The following is a 25,047-nucleotide window of genomic DNA, read 5'->3' as shown; positions in this document are numbered from 1 at the left end:
ATCACGGTAAAATATACCCTGAGCTATCATTACCCTCATTACTAATCTAGCAGTTCAGGAACTCAAATGGAGCAGAAATACTAGTTTTAAAGTACAGTAACCTTTCTGTTCATGATATCCCAATCTTATTAACAGCAAAAGGGAGCCTTTTTTCAGCCTGTCTGTAGCAGAGTAAGAGTACGTCAGGAGTTCTTCTTGATCGACAGGAAGGGGATACAGGCTTGGCGTCATCCCGTTCTCAAACAACCTGCAGGGAAGGGGAAAGCATGCAGTCCTTTGCTCTTGAGTTATGACCGAAACGTGTCCTCAGTGTCTTTGAGACTTTGATGGGGCAGTGGTAGAACATGCCGTTGGGGTTTCAGGTTGGTAGATAGGTGGTAAGTCTCAGTTCAAAGCTGCAAGCACTTTTCTGTTTTGCAAGAGGAGGAGATGCCCATGTCTTATTGTAAGTATCCCTTAGTTCAAAAAAAGCCTCTAAGAGGGCCATTTAACTGTGCGGACACAGGCCATAGATCACCACAGTTGAAAGCTAAGCAGCTGAACTACTCTCTAAGATAAGGCAGAGCTGGGACTCTGCAGGCCACATGGCCTCAAGGAAGACGTTTCTTTTTCTAGGTATGGATTCAGGCTTCATTCATCTGTTCAACAAATATTGAGCACTTACCACATGCCAGGCACTATCCAAGGTGCTGGAGACACAGCAGTAAACAAACCCAAACCTCTGCCCTAAGGGCTCCTACATCCCAAACAAACAAGCAAGTGAACACAGTGTAACAGATGGTGCCTGCGGTGGAGAAAAATAAAGCAAAGGACTGGAGACCTTGCACTTGAAAACAAAAGAAGCAGCTTTGTGCCTATGCACTGTGAGTGTGTAGCTGACCAGAGGAGATGGAATTGTTCTAATACAAAACTTCTTAAAACAGGTTATTCCAGGTTGGGAGGAAAAGCTGGGGACAGGGCCCTTCTCACTTCCGCTGTGGTGCTTTGAAGATGTGGTTGACATTCAGGGCACCCTGTCCGAAACACCACAAGAGGACTGGTACAGTCCCCGTCTGGGTGTTGAATAGAGCCATGGAGCACCCTCAAGTGGCTGCTAAACTGCAGGGCCTTGCTGGTCTGGACTACTATCTTATGGCAAAAGTAAAGCAGCAGAAACCACTTTTGATATTATTTTTAGGGACTCTGAGAGGTGTACAGAGAGCAAACTGAATGTATTAATAAGAGTGGGACCTACAGAATTTTGAATGAATTGTCTATGATAGAAAACCACAGAATTCCTCAAGATAAGACAGGTGAGAAGAAGCCTAGAGGTTGATATAAGTCTTTATTGAGGAACATTAAATTTCTCAAAACTACTTTAAATGGAAGGGAAGTCTGTGGCAGACATACTACAGTCCATACCCTACCCAGATACTTGGACATAATTTCCTCCAAATTGACTGGAGCTCTGGTAATTTGTAAAGAAAAATTGCCCCGTGGCATCAGAAACTGTGTTTTCACATGGTGCAATGTTATCAATGCCTGATAAAGATTCTGACTTGGGGCCAAACCAGGTCCTGAGCTGTTTTCACTTTCTTGGGCCAGAAAATATACAGAGAGGAGGGAGGTGCATGAGGCCCTGCACCAGGAGTCGTGGGTGCCTCCGGAGCTCTGCCTGCCTGGATCTGCAGCCCGCTAGCCAGCCACACTTGGGCTGGTACTAGTCAGGTCAGAGTGGCACTGGATAAATGACTGAACACACGCTGAGAAGGGAAAAAAGCCAGACAAGTCTTGACACAAGAGGACCTGCTGCACTCAGGAAGGGGAGAGAGGGTGAACACCAGTAAGCAGGTCTACTTGGTTGACATGTTCTTTTCTGTGGAAATCCAGATTGCATGAGGAGCTGGAAGATCCCCCTGGAGTTCTTGCTTGAGCAAAGTTAGTAATGGAAGGGAAAAAAAATGGGCAATGGCCTTTAGGACCCCTAAAAATAGTTTGAGGGCACAGAGCAAGCAACAGCAAGTCCAGCTCAGCTCAGGCCCTAAGTGAGGGTGTGTGTGTGTGTGTGTGTGTGTGTGTGTGTGTGTGTGTGTGTGTGAGGGTGTGTGTGTGTGTGTGTGTGTGTGTGTGTGTGTGTGTGTGTGTGTGTGTGTGTGTGTGTGTGTGTGTGTGTGTGTGTGTGTGTGTGTGTGTGTGTGTGCAAGCAACAGCAAGTCCAGCTCAGCTCAGGCCCTAAGTGAGGGTGTGTGTGTGTGTGTGTGTGTGTGTGTGTGTGTGTGTGTGTGTGTGTGTGTGTGTGTGTGTGTGTGTGTGTGTGTGTGTGTGTGTGTGTGTGTGTGCAAGCAACAGCAAGTCCAGCTCAGCTCAGGCCCTAAGTGAGGGTGTGTGTGTGTGTGTGTGTGTGTGTGTGTGTGTGTGTGTGTGTGTGTGTGTGTGTGTGTGTGTCCTCACGGCCACGTCTGTGGCAGGAGAGACTCTTGAGTCTGTGGGCAGTTGGACTCCCTTTCCAGTCAGAAGTTTGTAAGGGTCCTTGCACATTACCATGCCCATTTCTCCTTACAAGCACAGAGTGGTTGAGCACAGCAGGGTAGCTGTAACACTGGGCAAACAACCCTCTCATGCTGAGAAAATTTAGTCTATGTGACAGACAAAATCCACAAGATGAGGATTCTTTCTTTCTTGTCCTCCAGGAAGGAGACCCCTCTCATTGACAGCTGGGTTCCTGGTCCTGTGCAGATTAGGGGATGAGGGACAGAAGAAAAGAGCAAAGACAAGGACAAGGAGTTCCTTTTTGCAGGAGAGAAAAAAAAAAAACATCCAAGAAGTGAAGGGAGCAGAGGAGTGAAAAGTCAGAGCCAGCTTGAGAGAAAGGTTGGAGGTGTTTGGGGAGAAAGGAGAGAGAATAGCAGCAGCTCTGCCATGATGTGCAAGATGAACAGAGAAGGAGTGGGAGAAAAGTTTAAGATACTTTGCTCTGTGCTAAGACTGTTAACCCCACGAGAGTTTTCCCAGAGACTACAACAAAAATCTAAATTGCTTTTTAAATCTTTGTGGCTATTGGCTGTGTTTCTTTTGAATGTGGTATCTTGCTGAGATGGGCACAAGGCAACTCAGCTCCATGGAAGTTACATTTGGGGAGTGCTGTTGCGGTATTGGACCTACGGTGCAGCAGCCAGCTCTACCTTGATTTTGACCACTACTCCACATCTGAGTCAAGCAAGCATCCTCATCATGACTGTTGACTTTATAAGTGCAAAAAGTACACCAGCCATGTAAGATAGAGACTGGAGATAAACTAGACACCAGAGAGAGGAAAATGGCAGAGACTACCAAGGACCACAATTTTAGGAAGGGTGTGATGCTTGGAAATGGGTGCATCTTAGGGGGACCTACACCTGTGCAGTTTGGAGTCTCTTCTCCCCATTGGCTGATGAAACGGGATGAAGGAAAGAAGAGCTAAGGTGGTTCCCAGAGGGTAAGAGAAAGGCAGGAAGCAGAAGAGGTGTGGGAGTTATTTTTTCTTGCAGTATGGCATACTTGCTATGTGCCAATACTCTCGTGGTATGGCCAGAGCAGATTTTAGCCCCCTTTCTCTTGGGGCATGGACCCCTCACAGCCCCTAGGGTGCTGGTGTGCAGAGGGCCCAGCCCTGTAGCCCTGTAGCCCAGACTAAGACTATGCTGCACTCTCTGCATCTGTCTCTCTTATTTTTCTGAGACTAGACCCTTATCTTCTTTTCCCTTGTCTCATTTTCACACAGAATTGCTAAAATGATCAGGTCTGAATCTGATGCACCAGTTGTCTCCTTCCTATATTTCTGAGTCCTGCTACCAGTCTACTCCCTCAGTTTCCACCTACCCTTGGCCCTCAAATGTCTGACCTGTAATTTGGATGGGCCACATCCCTGATCCCGGCATCTGTTCCCCATCTTCTTTTGTGCTTCTCTAATAACTCCCCCTCCCTCTAGACTCAGACCCCTATACCATCAGCAGATTTCATGCCAGCACTTCTGGGCAGCACGATGTAACCTTCTGTGGAAAGCCTTGGTATATGTGGTATCCTCAACTATATATAGTGGCAAAGGGCCTTGTGTGCTGGCATAACCCAGCTCCTACTGTCTGGGGGCTGTGTTTAATGTAAGGTTAAGGCTAAGATGCAAGGCCCTATACTGGGGCAGGGTCAGTCCTTGTAGGTAGAAGGTAGGGCCTCAGGAGTGAGGAAACTGGCAACATGAAATCGTCCATGTGAAGTTGGGTTAAGAGATGTGAAGTAAAAGGCTCAGGCGACAAGCCCTGAAAGTTGTACCTTTTCTGGCCAATGCAGAGCTGTCCGGGGATGGAACAGAAGGTTGAACTTGTAAGCCCCGAGAACATGCTTGCTGTAGTATGGTCAGAAATTCATGCTGTGTAAGCTTGGCTGTTTTTTTTTTAATGTCTTGTCTGTTTCTAGTTTTCCTATAGTACTTTTGGTAAGGTCTTTTTGTAAAACCAGCTCATTTCATCTGTGCTTAGGGAAAAGCATTTCTGTCTTCTGAACTTCAGGAGTGACCTATGGGGAGCATGGCTGAGGGAGGAGTGAGAGCCGAGGTGAAAGCACCGCACAGTTATGGAAGGAAGGAGGGAGCAAGCAAGTAGGATTGAGTCATTTGTTTTCTAAGATATAATGCTATAGGGTTTTTAATTTGTTCATACATTTGTTTTGGGAAGTCACATTTTTTATGGCTGCAGAGTACTTGGTTATATCAACACTGTCTTAAATATTCTGCTGGTTAGAAAATTTCCTCACTAATTTCTATTTTAATAGCAGTAAGACAGGCATAGGAGTGTCTTACTGTGCCTCCCCCACCCACAACCAGTTTCTCTGCCTCAGCCCCACTCTTCATCACTAGAGTATGAAGCCAGAGAAATTCCAAGATAATTCATTTGCTTCACTGAACCCCTAGTAAACAAAACACCCATACCCAGCTCTTCCCCATCTTGAAGTGGCAGTTTGCTTCTCTTCCCTGGGTTTTCTCCTCATGAACTTCTTTTTTGGTTTCTGACCTCTTGGCTTCTCCAATCTACGAAGGTTGTTATTGTTTGCTTCCCAATCCAAGGTCATCTGTCGTTACATTAAATTCAATTTTTCTTCCTTCTCATCCCCTGCTACTGCAGCCCTCAAGCAGGGAAAGGAGGGGTCACAGAGGTTGAGACACTCAGTGTCCGTCTGTACGTTGGCACTGGGCCTGCGGAGGGGGGACTGGCCGCGCAGTTTCCCGGTCCACCCCTCCCACACATTGCCAACAGTTCACCCTTTCATCTGTGAGCTGATGCACAGTGCTGTTGAGTTAGCAGCAGTATTAGAGATTGTCCAGTCCATCCCCCAACACATCAGGAAAATGACTTTAGTCAAGGTCTTTGAATGAATAGGTAGGTGGCAGAAACAAAATCTAATTCAGGTCTCCTAAAATCTACGACGGTGTGGACCGCGGGGGTTGTGGGTGGGGGAATAGGACGTAAAGCCTCGCTTCTTTTTAAAGTTGTCATTCAGCAAATGTACCAGGCATTTCCTTCCTGCTTGCCCGGCACTATTTTAGGTGCTGGGAATTCCGTGATGGAGGGCGCAGAGGAGATGGAAATCTTTGCCCTTAGGAAGCTTTCCTTCCCAAAACTTAGGTACGTGGCCTCACCGTCCTGGGAAAACTCCCCGTGCCCTGTTAGGACCAGCGGGGTCTCAGCCGGGAGGGAGTCCCTTCCTTTGTCAGCTCCCGTGCTGTCTACAGCGAAAGGCTGACAGGCCGCAGGAGCCGACGCGAGGCGGAGCCCGCCGAGCCCCTCCAGCCCGCGCGCCGCCGACGCCGGCGGGCCAGCTCCAGAGCGCTGCGCCCCGCCCCATCTGCGACCGCGAGAGGCGGCCGCATCGGTCCGCTTCCCGGCGCCCGGCTGCAGGACGCGGCAGCGAGCCCCGGCCCACCGCGCTCTCCGGAGGGCGGCTGCCGGCGGGAAACGCCCGCCACGCAGTGGCGCGCAGGGTCCGGTGCCGGGACTGGCGGAGGGCTGCCCTCTCCCGGGCCGGGGGTTTGCGCAGCGGACCCTCGCTCACGCTTCCCTGTTAAACACCGCAACCATCCTCTCCGCAGCCTCAGCGGAGCCGCCGCAGCATCCCGCCCAGCCGCCCCACCCGCGAGCCCGACGCCTAGGCCCCACTGCAGCTTCCCACGCGGCCTCTCCTCTCTTCCTCACTTCCTGGTTGCCATGGAGACATACGTCATCTACGTGTGCACGTCGCCTTGGAAACGGGGGCATCCGCGGCTGAGAGGCCCGCCCCTGCCGCCCCAGGCACGCTCGCGGGCGCTGCCGGTCAATGGCTGGGGGGAGTCCCGGTCCGAACCCGCTGCCGGCCGCGGCTTCGATCCGGGCTCCTTCCTCCGAGAGCGCTTCTGTGAACAGGGTGCCGGCGCGCACTGCTGCCCGCGGGGCCCGGGGAGCGGCGCGGACCCGGGCGCGATTGCGGACGTGAGGCGGGGCAGGCGCTTCTGCCCCCGGCGAGCCGAGAGACGCCGGCCGGGACTCTCGCCGGGTCCTCGGCCCGCCGGCTGGTCCCGGCCTTCCTTGATCCCGACCGCGCCCTCCGCCGAGGACTCGCCTCCTCTCGTCGGCTCCCTCCCCTCCCGGCCCCTTCCTCACCCGGAGGCCGGGCTGGACCCGACCCGCTGCTGCCATTCAATGGAGGACGGTTTGCTGGAGATCATGACCAAGGACGGCAGCGACATGCCGGCACCTCTGGAAGTGTCCACCGTGCCGGCCGTGGGGGACGTGCTTTCCGGCGAGTACAACGGCGGGATGAAGGAACTGATGGAGCACCTGAAGGCCCAGCTGCAGGCCCTGTTTGAGGACGTGAGGGCCATGCGGGGGGCCCTGGATGAGCAGGCCTCCCATATCCAGGTGCTCTCCGACGACGTGTGCGCCAACCAGCGGGCCATCGTCTCCATGTGCCAGATTATGACCACCGCGCCCCGCCAGGGAGGCCTGGGCGTGGTCGCCGGCAAGGGGAGCCTCCCAGGCGCCCCCCGAGAGCCCGAAACGCCTTCTCCCGGGATCGGGGACAGCGGTTTGCTGGGTCGCGATCCTGAGGACGACCAAGAGGAGAAGGCGATGCCCTGCTCTGCCACACCTACTAGTCACTGCGAGCGCCCGGAGAGCCCCTGCGCTCTCCTGGCGGGGGACGGGCCACTTGTGGAGCCTCTGGATCTGCCCGACATCACTCTGCTGCAGCTGGAGGGCGAGGCCTCTCTGTGAGGGGACTCCGAAGGGGCACGACTGTCCCGGGCTGGCATTGGGTTTCCAAGCGCATGACGCGAGGGACTGGAACGGCGCGGTGCAGCATGCTGCGCTCAGACCGCTGCGCCCGTGGGTCAGGCAGAGAGATTCCCTGGAGGAAGGACTTACCGGATGAAGGACTTTGGGAGCATCACGAATTCTTTCTGCCTAACCAAGGGAGATGTAGCAAACTGCGGAAAGGTGAGGTTCCGGGGAGAGGATCCACCCATCTCTGGACCGCCGTCCATCCCCTACCCAGCCCATTTTGCCCTCCCCAGGCAGCAAGAGAACTCCTGACTTGTGTAAATAAAATTCTGCTTTTTCTATTCTGACAAAGGACTAACCTAGGACTATGGCAAATACTCTTTAACGATTTACCTAGAAATTAAGGAATTTGGGGGTATTCTGTTCTGGCAACAGGAAATTTACCCTTCTGCTGAAATCCAAGATATTGAGCGCTCTGCAGAAGCCTCTCCCCCTCACAGATCTCTGCGGCTGCTGATTGGTAAAGGAAGCTTGAGGAGGGAACTCCAGCCCTAGAAATCTGTGTGAATGGGGGTTCCAAGGGCCCCTGGACTGGGAGGAGCTGGCTGTGAATGTGCATGAAGACGTAATAGCTCAGCCACTAGGATTTTGCATGCAGAGCGGATTCTGCCTTGTCATCCCTTCATCTGGGATTGCTTTATCCACTCGCTGGGGCTTAGAGAACAAAGAGCCCAGTTCACAGGCAGAGACTTGGGGGATGCTCAGCCGCCGCCCTCCAGATATAGGGGATACCTGAGGGACTCTTGGGGGCCGCAGCCAAAAACTCTCTCCTCGCTACACCTGCTTAACTTCAGTTCCTTTTCCTGTCGAAATGTCCCTACCTGCTGCCTCTCGGTGTTGCCTCCATAACGTCTTGTGTATGTTATGTGTGCCAATTTGTGTAGTAGTGTGTGAGCCCTGAGGGGCAGGGCTTGTGGCTCTGGTGTTAGGTTTAGGGGGCTTCAGATCCTTCTGAGAGTTCCAGGCTATCATGGCGCTTTCCCCTCTCCTTTCCTCTTATCCCCCACAACCAGGGCATGGAGCATGTGACTGTCCTGAGGTTCCTAAATGATATGCCTCCCTCCCAACTCAAGTGGTGACTTTGTGTGCCCTTCCTCTTTCTCTGTGTACTCCTTCTTAATGCTTTCCTTGGTGTTAATAAAGAGGTGTCATCTCCCCTCCTTGCTGAGTGGTACTAGTGGATGGCAGGGTGGGGCTTCTGGGCCCGCTGCATGGACCAGAGCTTAGTGGCAACTGCAGGGACCATGCCTTCCCTCCTCTCCCCTTGCCTGCAGCTCTAATGAGTCGACCATCCGTGTCCTGGTTGGGACATGCACTGCCAGTTCTACCCATTTCTTTCCCAGCTGTTCTGGACCTGGACCTCAAGCTGGACTGGTGAAGTAGAGGGTAGCGCTGTGACACCCAAACTAACAAGGGTTTTTAGTAGCTACAACTCCAGATGTGCAAGAGACTTCTTTTCAGGGAAGCACACAGATGATTCCCAAATCTAAGTCCTGGAATGGCAGGCATGACACCTGTTCCAAGGGAGGGCTTGAGAGGGGGCACTGTTCAGGAGGGATTGCCTGGGATCTCTGGGAGCAGAGTGACACATCACAAAGAAACCACAGTAACTGCCTCAGGGCCCTGGTGGAGAATGCTGGTAAGGAGTTCCCCATGGAGCTCAGACTGACAGCAGCTCTACTCTGCTCCCCAGCACAGGAGATTTCCTGAGACCACCCCAAATGGATTTGGGAAAAGAATGAGTTGGGGTGCTGTGTGCATGCAGCCAGGAGCTGGAAAAAGCACCAGAGTCACAGATCTGGGCTTGAATCACAGTCCAGCACTGCCTGAGGCTTGATTTACTGCTTGAGACCTAGTTTCTGCATGTGTTAAATGGGGACAAGAAGTAGTCGGGGAGAAAAATATCTAAGACCCATAGGACATCTTGTGCAAAGGTTTTTTTTCTTACAGTTCTCTTGTGATGGGGGCAGGGGAGGGGTGGTGGTGGTTGTGGTGACTGACACCGCTGGGAAAACAGAACTTGGAAGATTAGGAGCTTTCTTTTTATATAGTCCTTCCCTATTTAAAGAACTCTTATCCCTCAGGATAGTCAAGTCAACGGGGATGATGAGATTCCCAAGATGACATAAATGTCATACAGCTTTTCTTGATGTGGGAGCAAAAACATTTTTATCATAAATGTCATGCAGCTATGGGCCTAAAAGGCCTTGGGGGCCAGCCCTGTGCATCTAGGATGACCAGAGGAAGCCTTGGGTGTGCAGTGGTTGGTGAATGTGTTCTGGGGCCCCAGAGAGGGCAGCAATGGTATATTAACGGGGAAATGCCCCTGAGGGCTGGGTAATAGGCTCCTGTGCCAGTTCCAGCATTCAGCACCAGTAACAACAGCTGTCAGTAGGCGCAGATGGGGTGCCAGACACTGTACCCAATTTTACCTCCCAACAATTGTATGAAGTAGGAACTATTATTTTCACCTAACAGTTTCACAGGCTTGAAGATTTGCTCAAGGTCACACAGCTAGTACTTGGCAGAGTCAGGACTTAGACCCTGACTTCTGACTTAAAGAGCCTTAGATCGGATCCCCTCTGCTAACTGCTCTATTGTTTGGGTCTTCAGAGAAGGAGATCCCTTTGTCCCTGATCAAAAGTCTAAGAGTTCTGAAAGAGAAACGTTGTTAGATTTAGTCACTTTTCATCTTCTCAACTTGAACAGGAAATTGCAGTTCAGTTTTGCTTAGTGACCTTTCTCAGAGGCCAGTTGATGGTAATACAATAGTGGCACAAAGAAGATGGCCTTCCGGACCTGCTCCTTGAAAGGAAGAAGCCAGTGCTCCCGGACAGTCCCTGATACGCCTCGTTTCTTATGTCTCTTTCCTATTACCTTTAACTCAGATTCTTCAGTCTGACATGAATCCAATTGACAAGATGGTCTGGTTGACAGAAAGGTCTGGTTGAGCCCTTTTACCCTTGACTGCATTTCAGTTCTCCTTCTTATGCTCACTGTCCTAAATGTGTCATAAGTTTCTCAGCCTAGTCCCTCCTACAAATTCTCCAGCTATTGCTCCCACATCAAGAAAGCTCCAACTGCCCCAGAAGGAGCACTTGCGCTAGCATCTCACAGGGGGCCGACACAGCCTCTTCCTCCCACCCAGCTCCGCTCTTCTGTTTCTCCTTTCGGATGCTCGTGAGAAGTGAGTTTCAGATGAGATTCCTAACCTGGGACTCATGACAAGGTCACTGCTGAACTTCAGGGGGCCATGGCCCCATGAAATTAAAATGCAGAATCATGCAAATTCTCCAGAGAGAGGCTCCATTATTTCAACTTAATATTTAAAGGTAGGAATTAGGTTAAAAAAAAATCAATGACACTTTTTAACTTGCAAACTACCAAAGAAGAAATGACTGTGCTTGAGCTGGGGCTGTATGGAGTGGGCAATACACCCTTGCCTTCAGGGGCCTCCAGAGTATTTCCTACACTGAACTGAAATCTTCACATAAATCTGATTAATCAAAAAATTCAAATTACATTGAGAACCTCTGGAATGTGCTAAAAATCCTGTTTCCCATTACTTCCAAGTATTCTAGTACTTGGAGTTTGCCGGAGCACGGCTGGTATGTAGAGGTGAGAGGGTTCCCTCCACAAGTCTGGGCTGCACTTTATGTAACACAACACTGCGTGTGACTTACCCAGCTCTCGGTTTCCTGCAGGCTTGTCTCTCATCAGAGGTAGCTCTTAATCTCAAAGTGAAATACATATACCTTCATAGAATAAGCAACTTTAGCCTGGTACATCTAACATTTTTTTCTAGAGAAATAGTTATTTCTCTAAGAGATGCAACTGAGCTCCGACATAAATATGGAGTTTCATGTAGCCTCCGCACCAGCACGGGGTATTGTCCCCCCTTCATGTATGTAATGCAAAGGCCCACCTAGAAGTTTCCTCACAACTAAGGAGCAGTTCTTTCTCAAATATATTTAAGTTTATACTTAACTAAACAAATTCTCATGTTTAGTCCCCAGGAAAACTGCTTACATCTTTGAAAAGAGTTTTCCTAAGCATCTCACCCCATCTACATGCCTAGTAGAAATTCAGTCAAGATACTCTGTAAAAAATGATAAATACAAAAGGAGTATTCTTGAATCTTTTATTCCAGCTGCCCTCCTGCACCCCCCTTTTCTAGATTGTCACCAGAAAGTGAATTCCCTCATAGAAACACAGCCTTTCTGCTTGGAAGCACTGTAACTAACACAGGAAGGCTGCTTTGTATGCTGTAATGCTGTAATGGTGCCACCTGGCGAGGATTTGGGACATTACAAGGGGACCCTCAGGGTGAATTGATGGCTTTCAGTTCAGCAATTCCTGCTAGACTCTTAGTAAGGGCCTAGCCCTCAGCCAAATAGCCGGTGACGAGACAGAAGGGGAAGCTGAGCAAATAGCAAATAGAATGTACCTGAAGAATATAAACACTAATTGCAATAAACTCCTAACTGGTCTCCCCTAGCCTCTCACACATCTAAAATCCTGAAAATTAATATTCCTAAACCACAGCTCTGAACATTCATTTTCCTCAGAGATCTACATCATGTCCCCATTACATGTAAATGAAGAATAAAATCCAGTGGTTGGGGGGGAGTCTGGTCCTCCCCAGTAAGGCCCTGGCATACTTTTTACCCATGCATTTCATTTCCAGGTACTTTTTCTAGCCACCATCCCATCATTTGGAAGCCCAAATCATCTAGTCAGCTGGAAATGATTCCCAAGGGTACCCCAGCTCTGTGGATATGTGAGCTGGGTGAGAACCCCCAACAGCCCATTTATCTTAGTCATTCTTCCCAAGTGCAGTCAGGTGAGAACCTCTCCTCCAGAAAAGGGACTTCTGCAGCCTGGGTCACCCGCACCAGCTTCCATGGGCGTCCAGCAAAGCTGCTTTTTCCTCTCCCTCTCTTATGCTACCTTTAAGTGGGAAATCCCCAGAAATCGTATGCAAAAACTTTTCATTATAAATTTGTGCTTTTATTTCTAGGAATTGGGTTCATAGCATTCACTGAATTCTTAAAGGGGCCTATAAAGACAAAAAGGTTAGCAAACCCTATAGTTAGAATATGCTATTCACCATTCCCCAGAAATGCCTGTTTTCTTACATCTCATTCCTTGCTCATTCTCTTTACTCTTCACACTTCATTCCATCTCTGCAAGTTGGAATCCTACCAGTTCTTCAAGGCCCTTCTCAAAGGCCACTTCTTTCATGAAGCCTTTCCTAATGTGATCTTGTTTTCCTTTAAAGGTCCAAATCTTTTTGTTTATATTTCTTTTGAGGACAACTACTATTTTTTCCTTGCTTCTGTTATTCTTTATGTTCTTGTTATTCCCCCTCACCGATTATGAATATCTTGAGAGCTGGAACTGCTTCCTCATTTTTATAGTCTCTGAAATACGTTATTTTAGTGACTGTAAGCCATCATCTATTGTGTGGCACATCATTATTTTAGGCACTATTAAGAAAGAAAAAATACTGTCAATTAAATAATCACTATGCTTTCTTATCAATTATATTTTAAATTTTTACTCAAAGAGCTCATTTAGACTTATTTAGAAACAGAACATTTTTATATGACTACAATGTACACAAATATAGCTGAAAGTCATTATAGTATTCCTACACAATTCCTTCACACTGAATCTAACGTTTCTCAGTTAGTTTTTGACTCAAAGTTGTTGATGTTATGTTACCAAGTTTTTATGTTTTTGGGGTCATTTTGAGTGTTAGTGAAGCAGCATTTCTTAAAAAGAGAGCTTCACTGCTGTCTGTGGGAATTTCTTCCAGGCCACACACCTCATTCTGCAAGTTCTGCAATGGGGACTTTTTTGACCTTGCCAGAAAATGTTCAACAAAGATGTTCATTCAGACAACAACTAGGACTAATATTTCCTTAAATTGTCCTTAAATAGTTAATTGACTGAAACTTCAAGGGATTGTAGATTTCTAGGCATGCCACCTAGAATAACAACAAGGCCCAGGCATGTGCAAGAATGATAACTATGTTCTGACTTTGCCGCTCAGCCAACAGTAATTATCAGCTGACGTTGATGATCAAGTACAAGGCATACCCCCTTCAGAGACATTAAAATGTTAAGGAAAAGTGTGTCTGGAGTCGATGAAATCAGTAGTAAAGGACCTTTCTCCTAATAGGCAGAAAATAAGTGTTTCATTGAGTCTTAAATCTATAAATGAAAAACTTTCATGATTTTAGAGCTGGAAAAAAATAACCATCTCTTAGAATCTTCAAAAATGTTATTGTTGAAAAAACCTTAGTGATGATCATATAACCATTTTATATATAACTCAGATGTCTGAAGAGATTACCAGGCCTCTTAGAATCTGATCAAAGTTGGCCCAAATTCAAATTCCAAAATCTGGGAATTCCATAGCATTCTACAAAATTTTTGCAATGCTCTGTGGCTTATTTTGCTTTTGCTTCCCTCTGCATGCACACCCCTGAGTCCATGCAACCTGCCTCAGTTTGACTCCTTATCAACTCTGACACATATAGCAGCCTTTTCAGTGGCTTCAATAAGAAATAAACCCTCCTAGACATTTAAAGATATATACTATAGAGTTGAGTGAAAAAAAAAAAAGAGGGAGAGAGATCATAAAGAAAGTTCCCACTGGGGAGTTCATGCCTTTCCCAGGCTCCTCCGCCTTATCCTTCCTGTGCTCTCCTCTTGCCTGCTCCATATAACAAACAAATTCTCTTATTTTGAGAAAAACAGTTTCTCTCATGTTTAGTCCCCTGGGTGGGGAAAATTTACCTTATTTCTACTGCAAGTACTTTATGAAAAATATAGTCTCCTTCTAAGAGGATTTATAGTGAATAAATGTTTTACCATTGCATATAACTAACAAAATAAACGGATGACATACCCAAGGCTGCATAGTTAATGACAACAGAGAACTAGAACCCTGTTTGTCTGAATTATAAATCAGTGTTGTACTTTTTCCCATTAAGTTGTACTGCAACTTACTCTGCTGTAAGTGGTTACAATATGCTATAGGAAGCTTATAGTGCTTGGACTTTGCGAATAAAAATGGGAAGTCAAAGTTCCTTGAGCAGGTGAATCAAGTTTGACGCAAGGAGGGAATCCGAGAAGGGAACCGTGACTAAGTCAATCTGCTGGCAGGCATTCACCGATTGATTGCCTGTTATGTATGTGTCATGGAAGGGGGCAGGCACAGGGGCAGACTCCGGGAAGTCATGGTCCCTGCCCTTAAGGTGCTCACAGTCTAATGATGAGCAAATGATATATTCTTGAATTGAGACAGAGTGCTTCTCAGAAGATTGAAGGGAAAATCTGTTTTCTGTGAGCACTGTCAGCTGAATTAAGAGCACTTCAGTGTGCTGTGGGCTAGGGGTGGGGATGAGAAGAGAAAATGGAGAGGACAAAAGTAAAAAAAAAAATGAGGAGAAAACCTACAAGATATCATTCTAGAGCGAACATCTATTATGACATTGGAAGGAAAGCAGTAGCGGAGGAGGCATTCCCTGAACAAGGTAAGTAGAAAGGGGTTGGGAAAAAAAGTACATGCGGCCTCTACACTGGTACCAAAGTATAGGTAATATACAAATAGAACTTAAGATTTTATACAATGAGAAAAATAAAAGCTCACCGATATAAAGACACTTGGTAGGATGGGACTCATGCTTGGAATATGGCAGTGAAAAAGGGTACAGTACATTGTTTCTAAGAAAACAGAACTGGGTTCTGATGTGCAACTGGAAGGATTACCAGTCATATTACACACTGTACACTTTTGGGGAACCTGCTTCTGGGACAGAAGCAGCTTCTTTGCTGTGATCTACAGAAAGTCAGCCCTTGCCCTCAGCATTTACAGGATTCAGAAAGGAAAGGAGGGGAAAAAAGGGCAGGGAGGGAAGGAAGGAAAGAGACGAAAGGAAGTGGGAATAAAATAGGAGCAAATGATAAAAGGAAAGTCAGAGTAGCATGAGGGGAATGTCAATTTAATGTAATATAATCCTTCATATGGAAGATTGAATGGCAGAGCAGAGATGCAATTCTGGATCAAATTCTGACCCACAAAGATGGAATTGATTAGTGAAATGGGAGTGAAGGAAATCTTCAGAGAAAGTAACTATGCCATTTTTGTTCCTCTTGATAGCCAAGGAGATACGGTGGTGTGTCCAGGGCTATGGGAAGCCTGACTAAATACAGTTAAAAGATATGATTTTCATAGCCTGAGACTCCATGGGACTCCATGGAGGGGAAAAGTTTAAGGAAGATGGGATTTTCTTAAGAATGTAGTTCAGTCAATGCAATTACTTGGTAGTCCAATGAAGAGGAATGGATAGAATGACTATAGGGACCTCACTAATGAGCTTGGATTTAGAGATGGCAGGCAGAGAGTAGGCATAACAAAGAGAATAGTCCACATTCTTCAACACTTTTGAAAGCACAAACCATAGGCAAAAACTGAGGAATCTGATTGTTAAACAATGAAAGATTTATATTCTATAAAGGGCACAATGGACAAAGTTAGCAGGCAGATGGCAAAATGAAGGAAATACTTGCTTTGTCTAAGACTGATGGAGATATATTACTCCATCAGTATATATATCATCAGAATATAAATGGAATTCCTGCAAATGAACAGGGAAAACACAGCAACCCAACAGAAAAAAGATGCAAAATGTATCAATAGGCAATTTACAGAATAGGAAAAAGCTAACATGCATGTGAAAATTTTATCAAAATCATTAGTAATCAAATGCAAATTAAACTAATGAGATATCTGTTCATACCTCTCAAACCATCAAAAATTAGAAACCTAGGTAATTACAAATGAAGCCATGGATGTGGAAATATAGAATCTTGCAGTGCTGCAAGACTGGTTCTATCACTTCTGGAAAGCAATCTGGCATGACTTGGACCCATTAAGTAGATGCATACCCTGTACACCATAAATTCTTCTCCTAAGTAATATAAAACAAATTCTTTACAAGTCCAGAAGAGGACAAAAATGGGAATGTTCATTACAGGGTTATTTGTAGTGGCATGGTGTTGGGGACAATGTGGATGTTCATTACTGGAGGAGTGGAAAGGTACAATATGGTGAGTGCACATCATAGAATGCTAGGCATTGATGTGAAGAAACAGATTAAATATTAGCATCCAGCAATGAGGATGGAGATGAAAAACAGTGCTTAGTGAAAAAAGTAAGACACAGAATGAAACCTATAACTTAATAGCTTTGTAGTAATAACTATTTTCCATATACACATTTAAATAGGAATATGTACATTAAGCACATTGGAAAGTTGCCTATTGTGTGGAGGGGATGAGAGTTGAGATAAAGGGTGTTAAGACAGATTAAAGAAATAAAGACATAAAACAAAAGAGCCTTTCCTTGCAAGGCCCAAGATGGTGTATCATAAACTGAAGAGTATGATTAACTGAGTCCTTTGTGGAACAAAAACTGTAAAACAAAACATAGCAAAACACAAACACAAATATATTAGCACCTGTAATACTAGTAAAGGAGCTTCTGGAAGAGGAAAAGCTGAAACGAGGAGGAAAAACTTGCAAAAATATTGACAGTGAAATGGGCCTGTTATTCCCAAAAAGAAATACAAGAAACAGGTAAGTCTGATGCTCAGGGCACACAGGGTGCTTGCTGTTTACAGCTGGAAGGGAGAAAGTAATATTTTTGGAGGTATACTTTATTTCATTTAATCCTCAAACCCACATTAAAGTAGATACTATCTTATTTAAGATGTTTTGGTTGCAAGAAAAAGAAACCCATCTGTAATAGTATTGAAGAAAAAAGGAATTTATGATAATGCAAGGTTATCTCACAAAATTCAAGTGCAAAAATGCAGTTGGTCTCCAAGGCTGACCAAAACCCAGGCAGCCATTATCTCAGGTTCTTTCTCTGGAGACATGGTCTTTTTTTCTTTTTTCGTATATTAATATACCCTTACATGAGCAACATTGTAGTTACTAGATTCCCCCCATTATCAAGTCCCCACCACATACCCCATTACAGTCACTGTCCATCAGCATAGTAAGATGCTATAGAGTCACTAATTGTCTTCTCTGTGCTATACTGCCTTCCCCGTGGCCCCACCCTCTACATTATGTGTGCTAATCATATTGCCCCTTTTCCCCCTTATCCCTCCCTTCCCAACCATTCTCCCCAGTCCCTTTCCCTTTGGTAACTGTCAGTCTATTCTTGGGTTATGTGAGTCTGCTGCTGTTTTGTTCCTTCAGGTTTTTCTTTGCTCTTATACTCCACATGTGAGTGAAATCATTCGATACTTGTCTTTCTCCGCCTGGCTTATTTCACTGAGCATAATACCCTCTAGTTCCGTCCATGTTGTTGAAAATGGTAGGATTTGTTTCCTTCTTATGGTTGAATAATACTCCATTATGTATATGTACCACATCTTCTTTATCCATTCATCTACTGATGGACATTTAGGTTGCTTCCAATTCTTGGCTATTGTAAATAGTGCTGCGATAAACATAGGGGTGCATCTGTCTTTTTCAAACTGGGCTGCTGCATTCTTAGGGTAAAATTCCTTGAAGTGGAATTCCTGGGTCAAATGGTATTTCTATTTTGAGTTTTTTGAGGAATCTCCATACTGCTTTCCACAATGGTTGAACTAATTTACATTCCCACCAGCAGTGTAGGAGGGTTCCCCTTTCTCCACAGCCTCGCCAACATTTGTTGTTGTTTGTCTTTTGGATGGCAGCCATCCTTACTGGTGTGAGGTGATACCTCATTGTAGTTTTAATTTGCATTTATCTGATAATTAGCGATGTGGAGCATCTTTTCATGTGTCTGTTGGCCATCTGTATTTCATTTTTGGAGAACTGTCTGTTCAGTTCCTCTGCCCATTTTTTAATTGGGTTATTTGTTTTTTGTTTCTTGAGGTGTGTGAGCTCTTTATATATTTTGGACGTCAAGCCTTTATAGGATCTGTCATTTACAAATATATTCTCCCATACTGTAGGGTACCTTTTTGTTCTATTGATGGTGTCTTTTGCTGTACAGAAGCTTTTCAGCTTGATATATTCCCACTTGTTCATTTTTGCTGTTGTTTTCCTTGCCCGGGGAGATATGTTCAAGAAGAGGTCACTCATGTTTATGTCTAAGAGGTTTTTGCCTATGTTTTTTTCCAAGAGTTTAATGGTTTCATGACTTACATTCAGGTCTTTGATCCATTTTGAGTTTACTTTTGTGTATGGGTTTATACGATCCAGTTTCATTCTCTTACACGTAGCTGTCCAGTTTTGCCAACACCAGCTTGAAATGATTTCTTTAATCCCCAAAATAAGGGATTAAAGATTGCAGAGAAGAAACCAGGTTTCAAGCTGTGTACAATTCAAATTATGAGAAGTACATTTTATTTAAAGCATACCTGCAAGATGATAGCCAAGCCTTGTAGCGGTGGGAAGCTTTCTGAAAGGAGAATCTACAGGAGTCAAACAAGGCTAGCAAGTTCATTTACTACTTGGGTGAATCACCCCATTCCTAAAACCAACACACTCTACAGAATAAATGAACAATACAGTGGCACATTATATTTCTTTCCTGTGGCCCTAGCATGCTGGAAAGCAACAGAAACTCTGTGGTTACTGTTGAATATATTTAGTACTGCTCATCTTCAGTAATACGACAGGAATCAGAGTCTTACTTTATAATGACACATTTTTCCCACCAGTGTCAGCTGTAATAGCACACTTTGTTGATTGTGCTCCTGCGGTCATGGAATGGAGGCCTGTCTCCCTTAACTCACCAGCACTGGGCTTTGAGAATTCCATGTGTTTATCAGCAGAGCTTTTCCCTCTCAGGATCTACCAGACATCACTGTGACTCAGTTTCTTTTCTTTATAACCAAAACTCTGTAATTTCTATGTTTACAATTTTATGTCCATGTATGTGATGATATTACTACTAATAATTGTTAGGGACTTTGAGGGGACCCAGTAAACAGCACTGTTCTTCCCATCTGGTTCTGAATCAACTGAGAAATAAGACAGGGTCTGCAGATGAAGGCTAAAATATCACCTTTTTATTAGCAGCAAAGCAGACATTTGAGCAATTGAACTTCCTGTTGCAGAAGCACAGAGTTAGACACACAGACAGACGTATTTCCCCATAACTGGCAGCACTCTATAACCACAGAGCCTCCCCAGGCAAGGGCAGAGCCTGTGCTGGGGAAGGCCACTCACTCTCAAGGGTAAGACAAGAGGAGAGGATAGAACACATGTGCTCAGTATCTCCTTCTAAAATCACCAGTCAGGTAAGCCCCTCCGCCTCCTGTGAGATGGTGTGAATGAGGGAGAAGAGAAAGGTCAGGACTGTTATGTTATTACAGTTCCACCCAGGTGAAGGACACATCAGGAACGTGGAAGGCGGTACCTTCCCTAGCCTACGCCACCCTTAGCAGCACCCAGCACTGCCTTCCCTTACCAGTTAGGTCTGTGGTTAACCGGCATATTCTATATTAAGACAGTCCTACTTCCACCTTCCTGTGGCTGCTTCTCCAATGCAAACCACTCCCTGTTGAGAGGCTCTTGGAACATTTAAAACATTCTGTTTTGCTTGAAAATGGTTCTAAAATGGATCAAAACAGTAAAGTCACCCACTCTGAAGTCAGTCTAGAGCCACAGCTGAAAATTGATTACCCTATTCTTTGCCAAACTGTGTTCAGCTACACTGTCCAACACAGCTTAACAGAGATTCTTCTATGAGATTAAATTGCATCATCAAATTACAATAATGAATTGGAGGTTCAAACGCCATGATATGTGTGAACTATTTGTAAACTATCAGTAATTTAAATGAGATTACAGACCCTCAACTCTTGAAATAAGAAACCTGAGGAGTCATGGGTAGTTCTTTCTCTCATCTCTATACATTTGGCAGAAGAAAATCCCATGATCCTCTTCTGGTTTAACAAGGAAATCTCACAAGTATATACACCTTTCAGAAAACAGAGAGCTATCAATTTAAATATTTCCACAGCCATAACTGAGACCACCATTACCTGAGGACGGAAGAAATCGCGCGTTTTTCCCCTTTTTTTTCTCTCTTTTTGCCGAGTGCTTTTTGGAAGCCTTGAAGGGACAGGGACCCCGGTGCTAGGGAGGCAGGGCGGCGGGACTGGTGAGCGGGTGCGTGGGACCAGTGCCTGAGGACAAAGAATATTGAGCGTTCCTTCTCTGCGGGACCGGTGGGTGGGTGCTTTTTGGAAGCCTTGAAAGGACAGGGACCCTGGTGCTAGGGAGACAGGGCAGCAGGACCAGTGAGCGGGTGCCTGGGACCGGCACCTGAGGACAAAAAAAAAAAAAAAAAAAAAAAAATCGCTTGTTTTTTCCTTTTTTTTCCTTTTTTTTTTTCTCTTTGTTTCTGTTCCCTCTCTCATTGTTGCTGCTGTTGTTTTGGTTTGGAGAGTGCTTTTTGGAAATCTTAAAGGGGCAGGACAGGTCACTTAGACCAGAAGCAGGGAATCTGGGGATCTCTGGGCACTCTAACCCCCTGGGCAGCAGGGAGCACAGAGGCCCCTTACGGAGATAAATAGTCTCCTGGCTGCTCCCCCTCCAACGGGGCTCCACCATTTTGGAGGAACAGCCCCAGCCAGGCCAAGCCCACAGCAACAGCGGAGATAAACCCCAAAGCAACTGGGCAGGAAGCAGAAGCCCTGTCTGCGCACAGCTGCCCAGCACAAGCCACTAGAGGTCGCTATTCTCCCAGGAAAAGGCTACAAACCAACAAGAAGGGAAGCTCTTCCAGCGGTCACTTGTACCAGCTCTGCAAACTATCTCTATCACCATGAAAAGGCAAAACTACAGGCAGACAAAGATCACAGAGACAACACCTGAGAAGGAGACAGACCTAACTAGTCTTCCTGAAAAAGAATTCAAAATAAAAATCATGAACATGCTGACAGAGATGCAGAAAAAAATGCAAGAGCAATGGGATGAGATGCAGAGAAAAATGCAAGAGCAGTGGGATGAAGTCCGGAAGGAGATCACAGATGTCAGGAAAGAGATCACAGAAGTGAAACAATCCCTGGAGATGTGGTACATATACACAATGGAATACTACTCAGCCATAAGAAGTGGAAAAATCCAACCATTTGCAGCAACATGGATGGAGCTGGAGAGTATTATGCTCAGTGAAATAAGCCAAGCGGAGAAAGAGAAATACCAAATGATTTCACTCATCTGAGGAGTATAGGAACAAAGGAAAAACTGAAGGAACAAAACAGCAGCAGAATTACAGAACCCAAAAATGGACTAACAGGTACCAAAGGGAAAGGAACTGGGGAGGATGGGTGGGCAGGGAGGGATAAGGGGGGGGAAGAAAAAGGGGGGTATTAAGATTAGCATGCATGGGGGGGAGGGAGAAAGGGGAGGGTGGGCTGCACAACACAAAGAGGACAAGTAGTGACTCTACCACATTTTGCTAAGCTGATGGACAGTAACCGTAATGTGGTTGTTAGGGGGGACCTGATATAGGGGAGAGCATAGTAAACATAGTATTCTTCAGGTAAGTGTAGAATAAAAATTTAAAAAAAAAAAAGAAAGAAAGAAAGAAAAGGGGGATTACTCCTTAAAAGGATAAAACTATTGGTAAATCAAAGATCAACGCATGCTTTAAATATCCTTAATGTTGATCACTTAAAGGGTGTCAGATGATCAGGTATGGAGGTACTCTTTTCTGATAATATTCCTTTCTCTTAATTAAAAAAAAAAAAAGAAAGCAGTTACTGTGTGCTGACCTCCAATGAGTTCTGCACAGTGGTATAGAGGGCATGTCAAAGTGTGGGCAAAGGGTCTGTTTGTTTCTACGCAGAAGATCAAGGCCTAGCTTGGATACCCAGAAAATGAACTAAGATACGATATGAGGAAGAGCTTCCGGCATCAGCACTCTCTGGAGGACTCGTGCCAGGGGATGATCATCAAAAAGCCTCCACAGGGATCCGGACGATGCTGCGGTTGTGGCTGCATCCAGCCCACCGTCTCCTGGACTTGCCATAAGAAGGAGGAGGGAGATGTCTAGGCTGGCATGTGCATACAGTGAGACAACGAATTTGACTGGATCTGTACTGTTGGAACTCAACCAGGAGTTGGGAGGGGTGCAAGTTGTAGCACCCCAAAATCTCATGACTATAGACTATCTATGGTTAAAAGAACATATGGGATGTGAACAGATCCCAGAAATGGGCTGCTTTAATTTGTCTGATGGTTCAAGTACAGTTGGACAATATCCATCATATCATAGATAAATTTTCACAAATGCCTAGGGTGCCTAAATGGTTTTCTTGGCTTCACTGGAGATGGCTGGTAATTATAGATTTGCTTTGTTTATGTCACCGTATTCCTATTATGTTAATGTGTGTGCAAATTAGTTAGTAGTTTAAAACCTATACATACTTAAGGTACTATACAAGAAGATATGTCAAAGAAATAATCAATCCTCCCAAGTTTCCTTCATATGCTACATCTATAGCTTTTCTTCTTCCTTCCTAATTACAAACCTTAAATAGAATTCGTGCCTCATATCGAATTTACCGAGTATCATAATTCCTCCAGGTGGTAAAGATACCTCGAGACAAGTGCTGGGCATAGAAGCCACAGGGCATAAATCTGCAAAGAAGTAAAAAGCTAACCTTTGCAAACAATATGGCTTCTCTCTCACTTACCAACTTTACATTTCCCTGTATGGCCCCGGAAGATGACTGGTTAGCCAGAGACGGGTAAGATTCCTCAAGGGAGGAACAACCTAAGACAGGCACAGTCACAGGGGGGCCATCAGGTGAGAATTTGGGGATCAACAGAGGTGAGGCTCAGAACCTCACCCCCCCTGCTTTGAGAGAAATCTTCTGCATCCGTGGATGTCTTGCTGCCCTTGTCTAGCCTGGATTAATACTTAGTCCATAGGCACACACCTGATCATCTGATCATCTATATTTGCCTTCTTACAGCACTAAACTATGTTTTCTACCTTTATCTTGCATCTACCTACCACTTCAGCATTTTATTAAAAATAAAAAAAAAATAATAATAGGAGAAATGTGGGATCAACATATAAATCAAGTACAAAAATCAAATGAATATTCATATTTGACCTGATGGTTTATAGGTCATATTGCATGATCAAAACCGAAAGTTTCTGTGATGAATGCCCTTGTACTGTTCACCATGTAAGAATTTATTCACTCTGTAAGAATTCGTTCACCATGTAAGAACTTGTTCGTTATGCTTCAGAAGATTGGAGACTGACGAGAATTAGGCTTGAGATGGATTAATGATTGTACATTGAGCATTGACCCCCCTATACTGAATTTTATTGTTGTTAACAACCATTTGATCAATAAATATGAGAGATGCCCTCTCAAAAAAAAAAAAATACATTAAAAAAAAATGACATTTTAAAGGTTTAGGATTAGTTTTACAGCACATAGCAATAATTTTTGATGTCCAATCTTAGAAAATTCTTTGTCAGAAGAATATTTGCAAGCATATATTTATGCTGTAGAATAATATGATCTTATCTGCAACTAAAAGAGAATGAAGTTTTCTGTTTTCTTCACTAACAGTGAAGAGGGCCTATGATTTCCAACTCAAGGTGCTAAAATTCAATTAGTTCGTACTGAAACAAAATTTAAAATCCTGAAAAGGTCAAATCATACACTATGAAAAAGTGGGGACAAAAGAAGATTGTTAGCCAATGGAATATGTGATGTGTAAGAATTCAAACCTGTTCTATGAAGTGCAGCACACACATAACCTAGTAATGATACTTAAGTAAACATTCATCACCTATGGTCCAGATGCCAAAGAACTAAGTTCATCAGACACAGCTTCTCTTTCAGAGTGGTGCACCGGATCAGGCCACCCCCCTGGACCGGTGCATCATCAAACAGCAGGAGACTGTCTCTTATTTGCCACAGTGATTCAGTGACAAACATCATTACCAGTTGAGACACAGAATGAGGTAGCATGTAATTTTCAGGATATTGACCTATTTATTTACACAACCGCTTGATTGGTTTAAGCCCCAATGGTAGTTAACAAGGCACCAGGTGCCAGGTTTCACAGAATATTCTTTCTGGCACAAAGAGCCACAAATAAGCTTATACTCCTTAGGTCCTAGTGATTCCTTAGGTTGAATTCAGTTCCTTCTTGGATAAGTCTCGGGCTTGTTTGGAATGTAGCTCACTGATTTCTCTTCCGGACCCTGACCCCAGCCCCAACATGTCTACTGGGCCCAGGATTCCAAGCCGCATCTTGTATTAAACAGTGCTCTCTGACCCTCCCTGCCCTCTCTGGGCCGTAAGAGGAGGATTTCCAAGGACGCGGTTTAGGGGAGCATCCCAAAGCAGACTTTGGGAATGCCATGCTCCCAGCTGCTGCCCTGACCCATCAGGAAACCACCTAGAGGGAGTCCAGACCTGAGAGGAGCTAAAGGTGGCAGTAGGGGGCTAAGTACCTTCTAAAAGCAAGATAGGCAACTCGAGATATTTAAAGACAGGGAGAAGAAAGGGGAGTTCAATCAGAGGTGGCCGAATGGCAGACACCCATCACTGAAGAGGAGAACGGAGAGGGAGAAGAAATAATTGAGGAGAGGAGTTAAGTGGAAAGACTAACGGACAGGGAAGGGTGAGAGTGTACAGAGGAGGGAGTGGGAGAAGAGAAA

At 45.3% G+C, this 25,047-nt stretch overlaps 1 protein-coding gene across 8 annotated transcripts in view; it reads left to right on the top strand.

Annotated features, from left to right (window-relative positions):
• The window catches only part of CCDC184 (coiled-coil domain containing 184), a 57,280-nt gene that overhangs the window by 18,112 nt on the left and 14,121 nt on the right, over positions 1-25,047 (top strand). For 3 of the 8 annotated variants that reach the window (XM_073214871.1, XM_037009314.2, XM_037009309.2), the window contains exons 4-5: positions 5,555-5,633; positions 6,098-8,482. The exons of 2 other annotated variants lie outside the window; for them this stretch is intronic. In XM_073214871.1, the coding sequence (XP_073070972.1) occupies positions 5,572-5,633; positions 6,098-7,256 (1,221 nt within the window). In that variant the 5' untranslated portion in view covers positions 5,555-5,571 and the 3' untranslated portion in view covers positions 7,257-8,482. Of the gene's footprint in view, positions 1-615; positions 2,068-4,620; positions 5,634-6,097; positions 8,483-25,047 lie in introns of those variants that run through there. 3 more of the 8 variants (XM_037009297.2, XR_012122069.1, XM_073214872.1) reach the window with 3 other exon arrangements.

The sequence above is a fragment of the Manis javanica genome, chromosome 10, assembly GCF_040802235.1.
Source record: "Manis javanica isolate MJ-LG chromosome 10, MJ_LKY, whole genome shotgun sequence".
Lineage (NCBI taxonomy): Eukaryota > Metazoa > Chordata > Mammalia > Pholidota > Manidae > Manis > Manis javanica.
The sequence above is the reverse complement of the archived record's forward strand: the minus strand, read 5'-3'. Positions and strand labels throughout refer to the sequence as shown.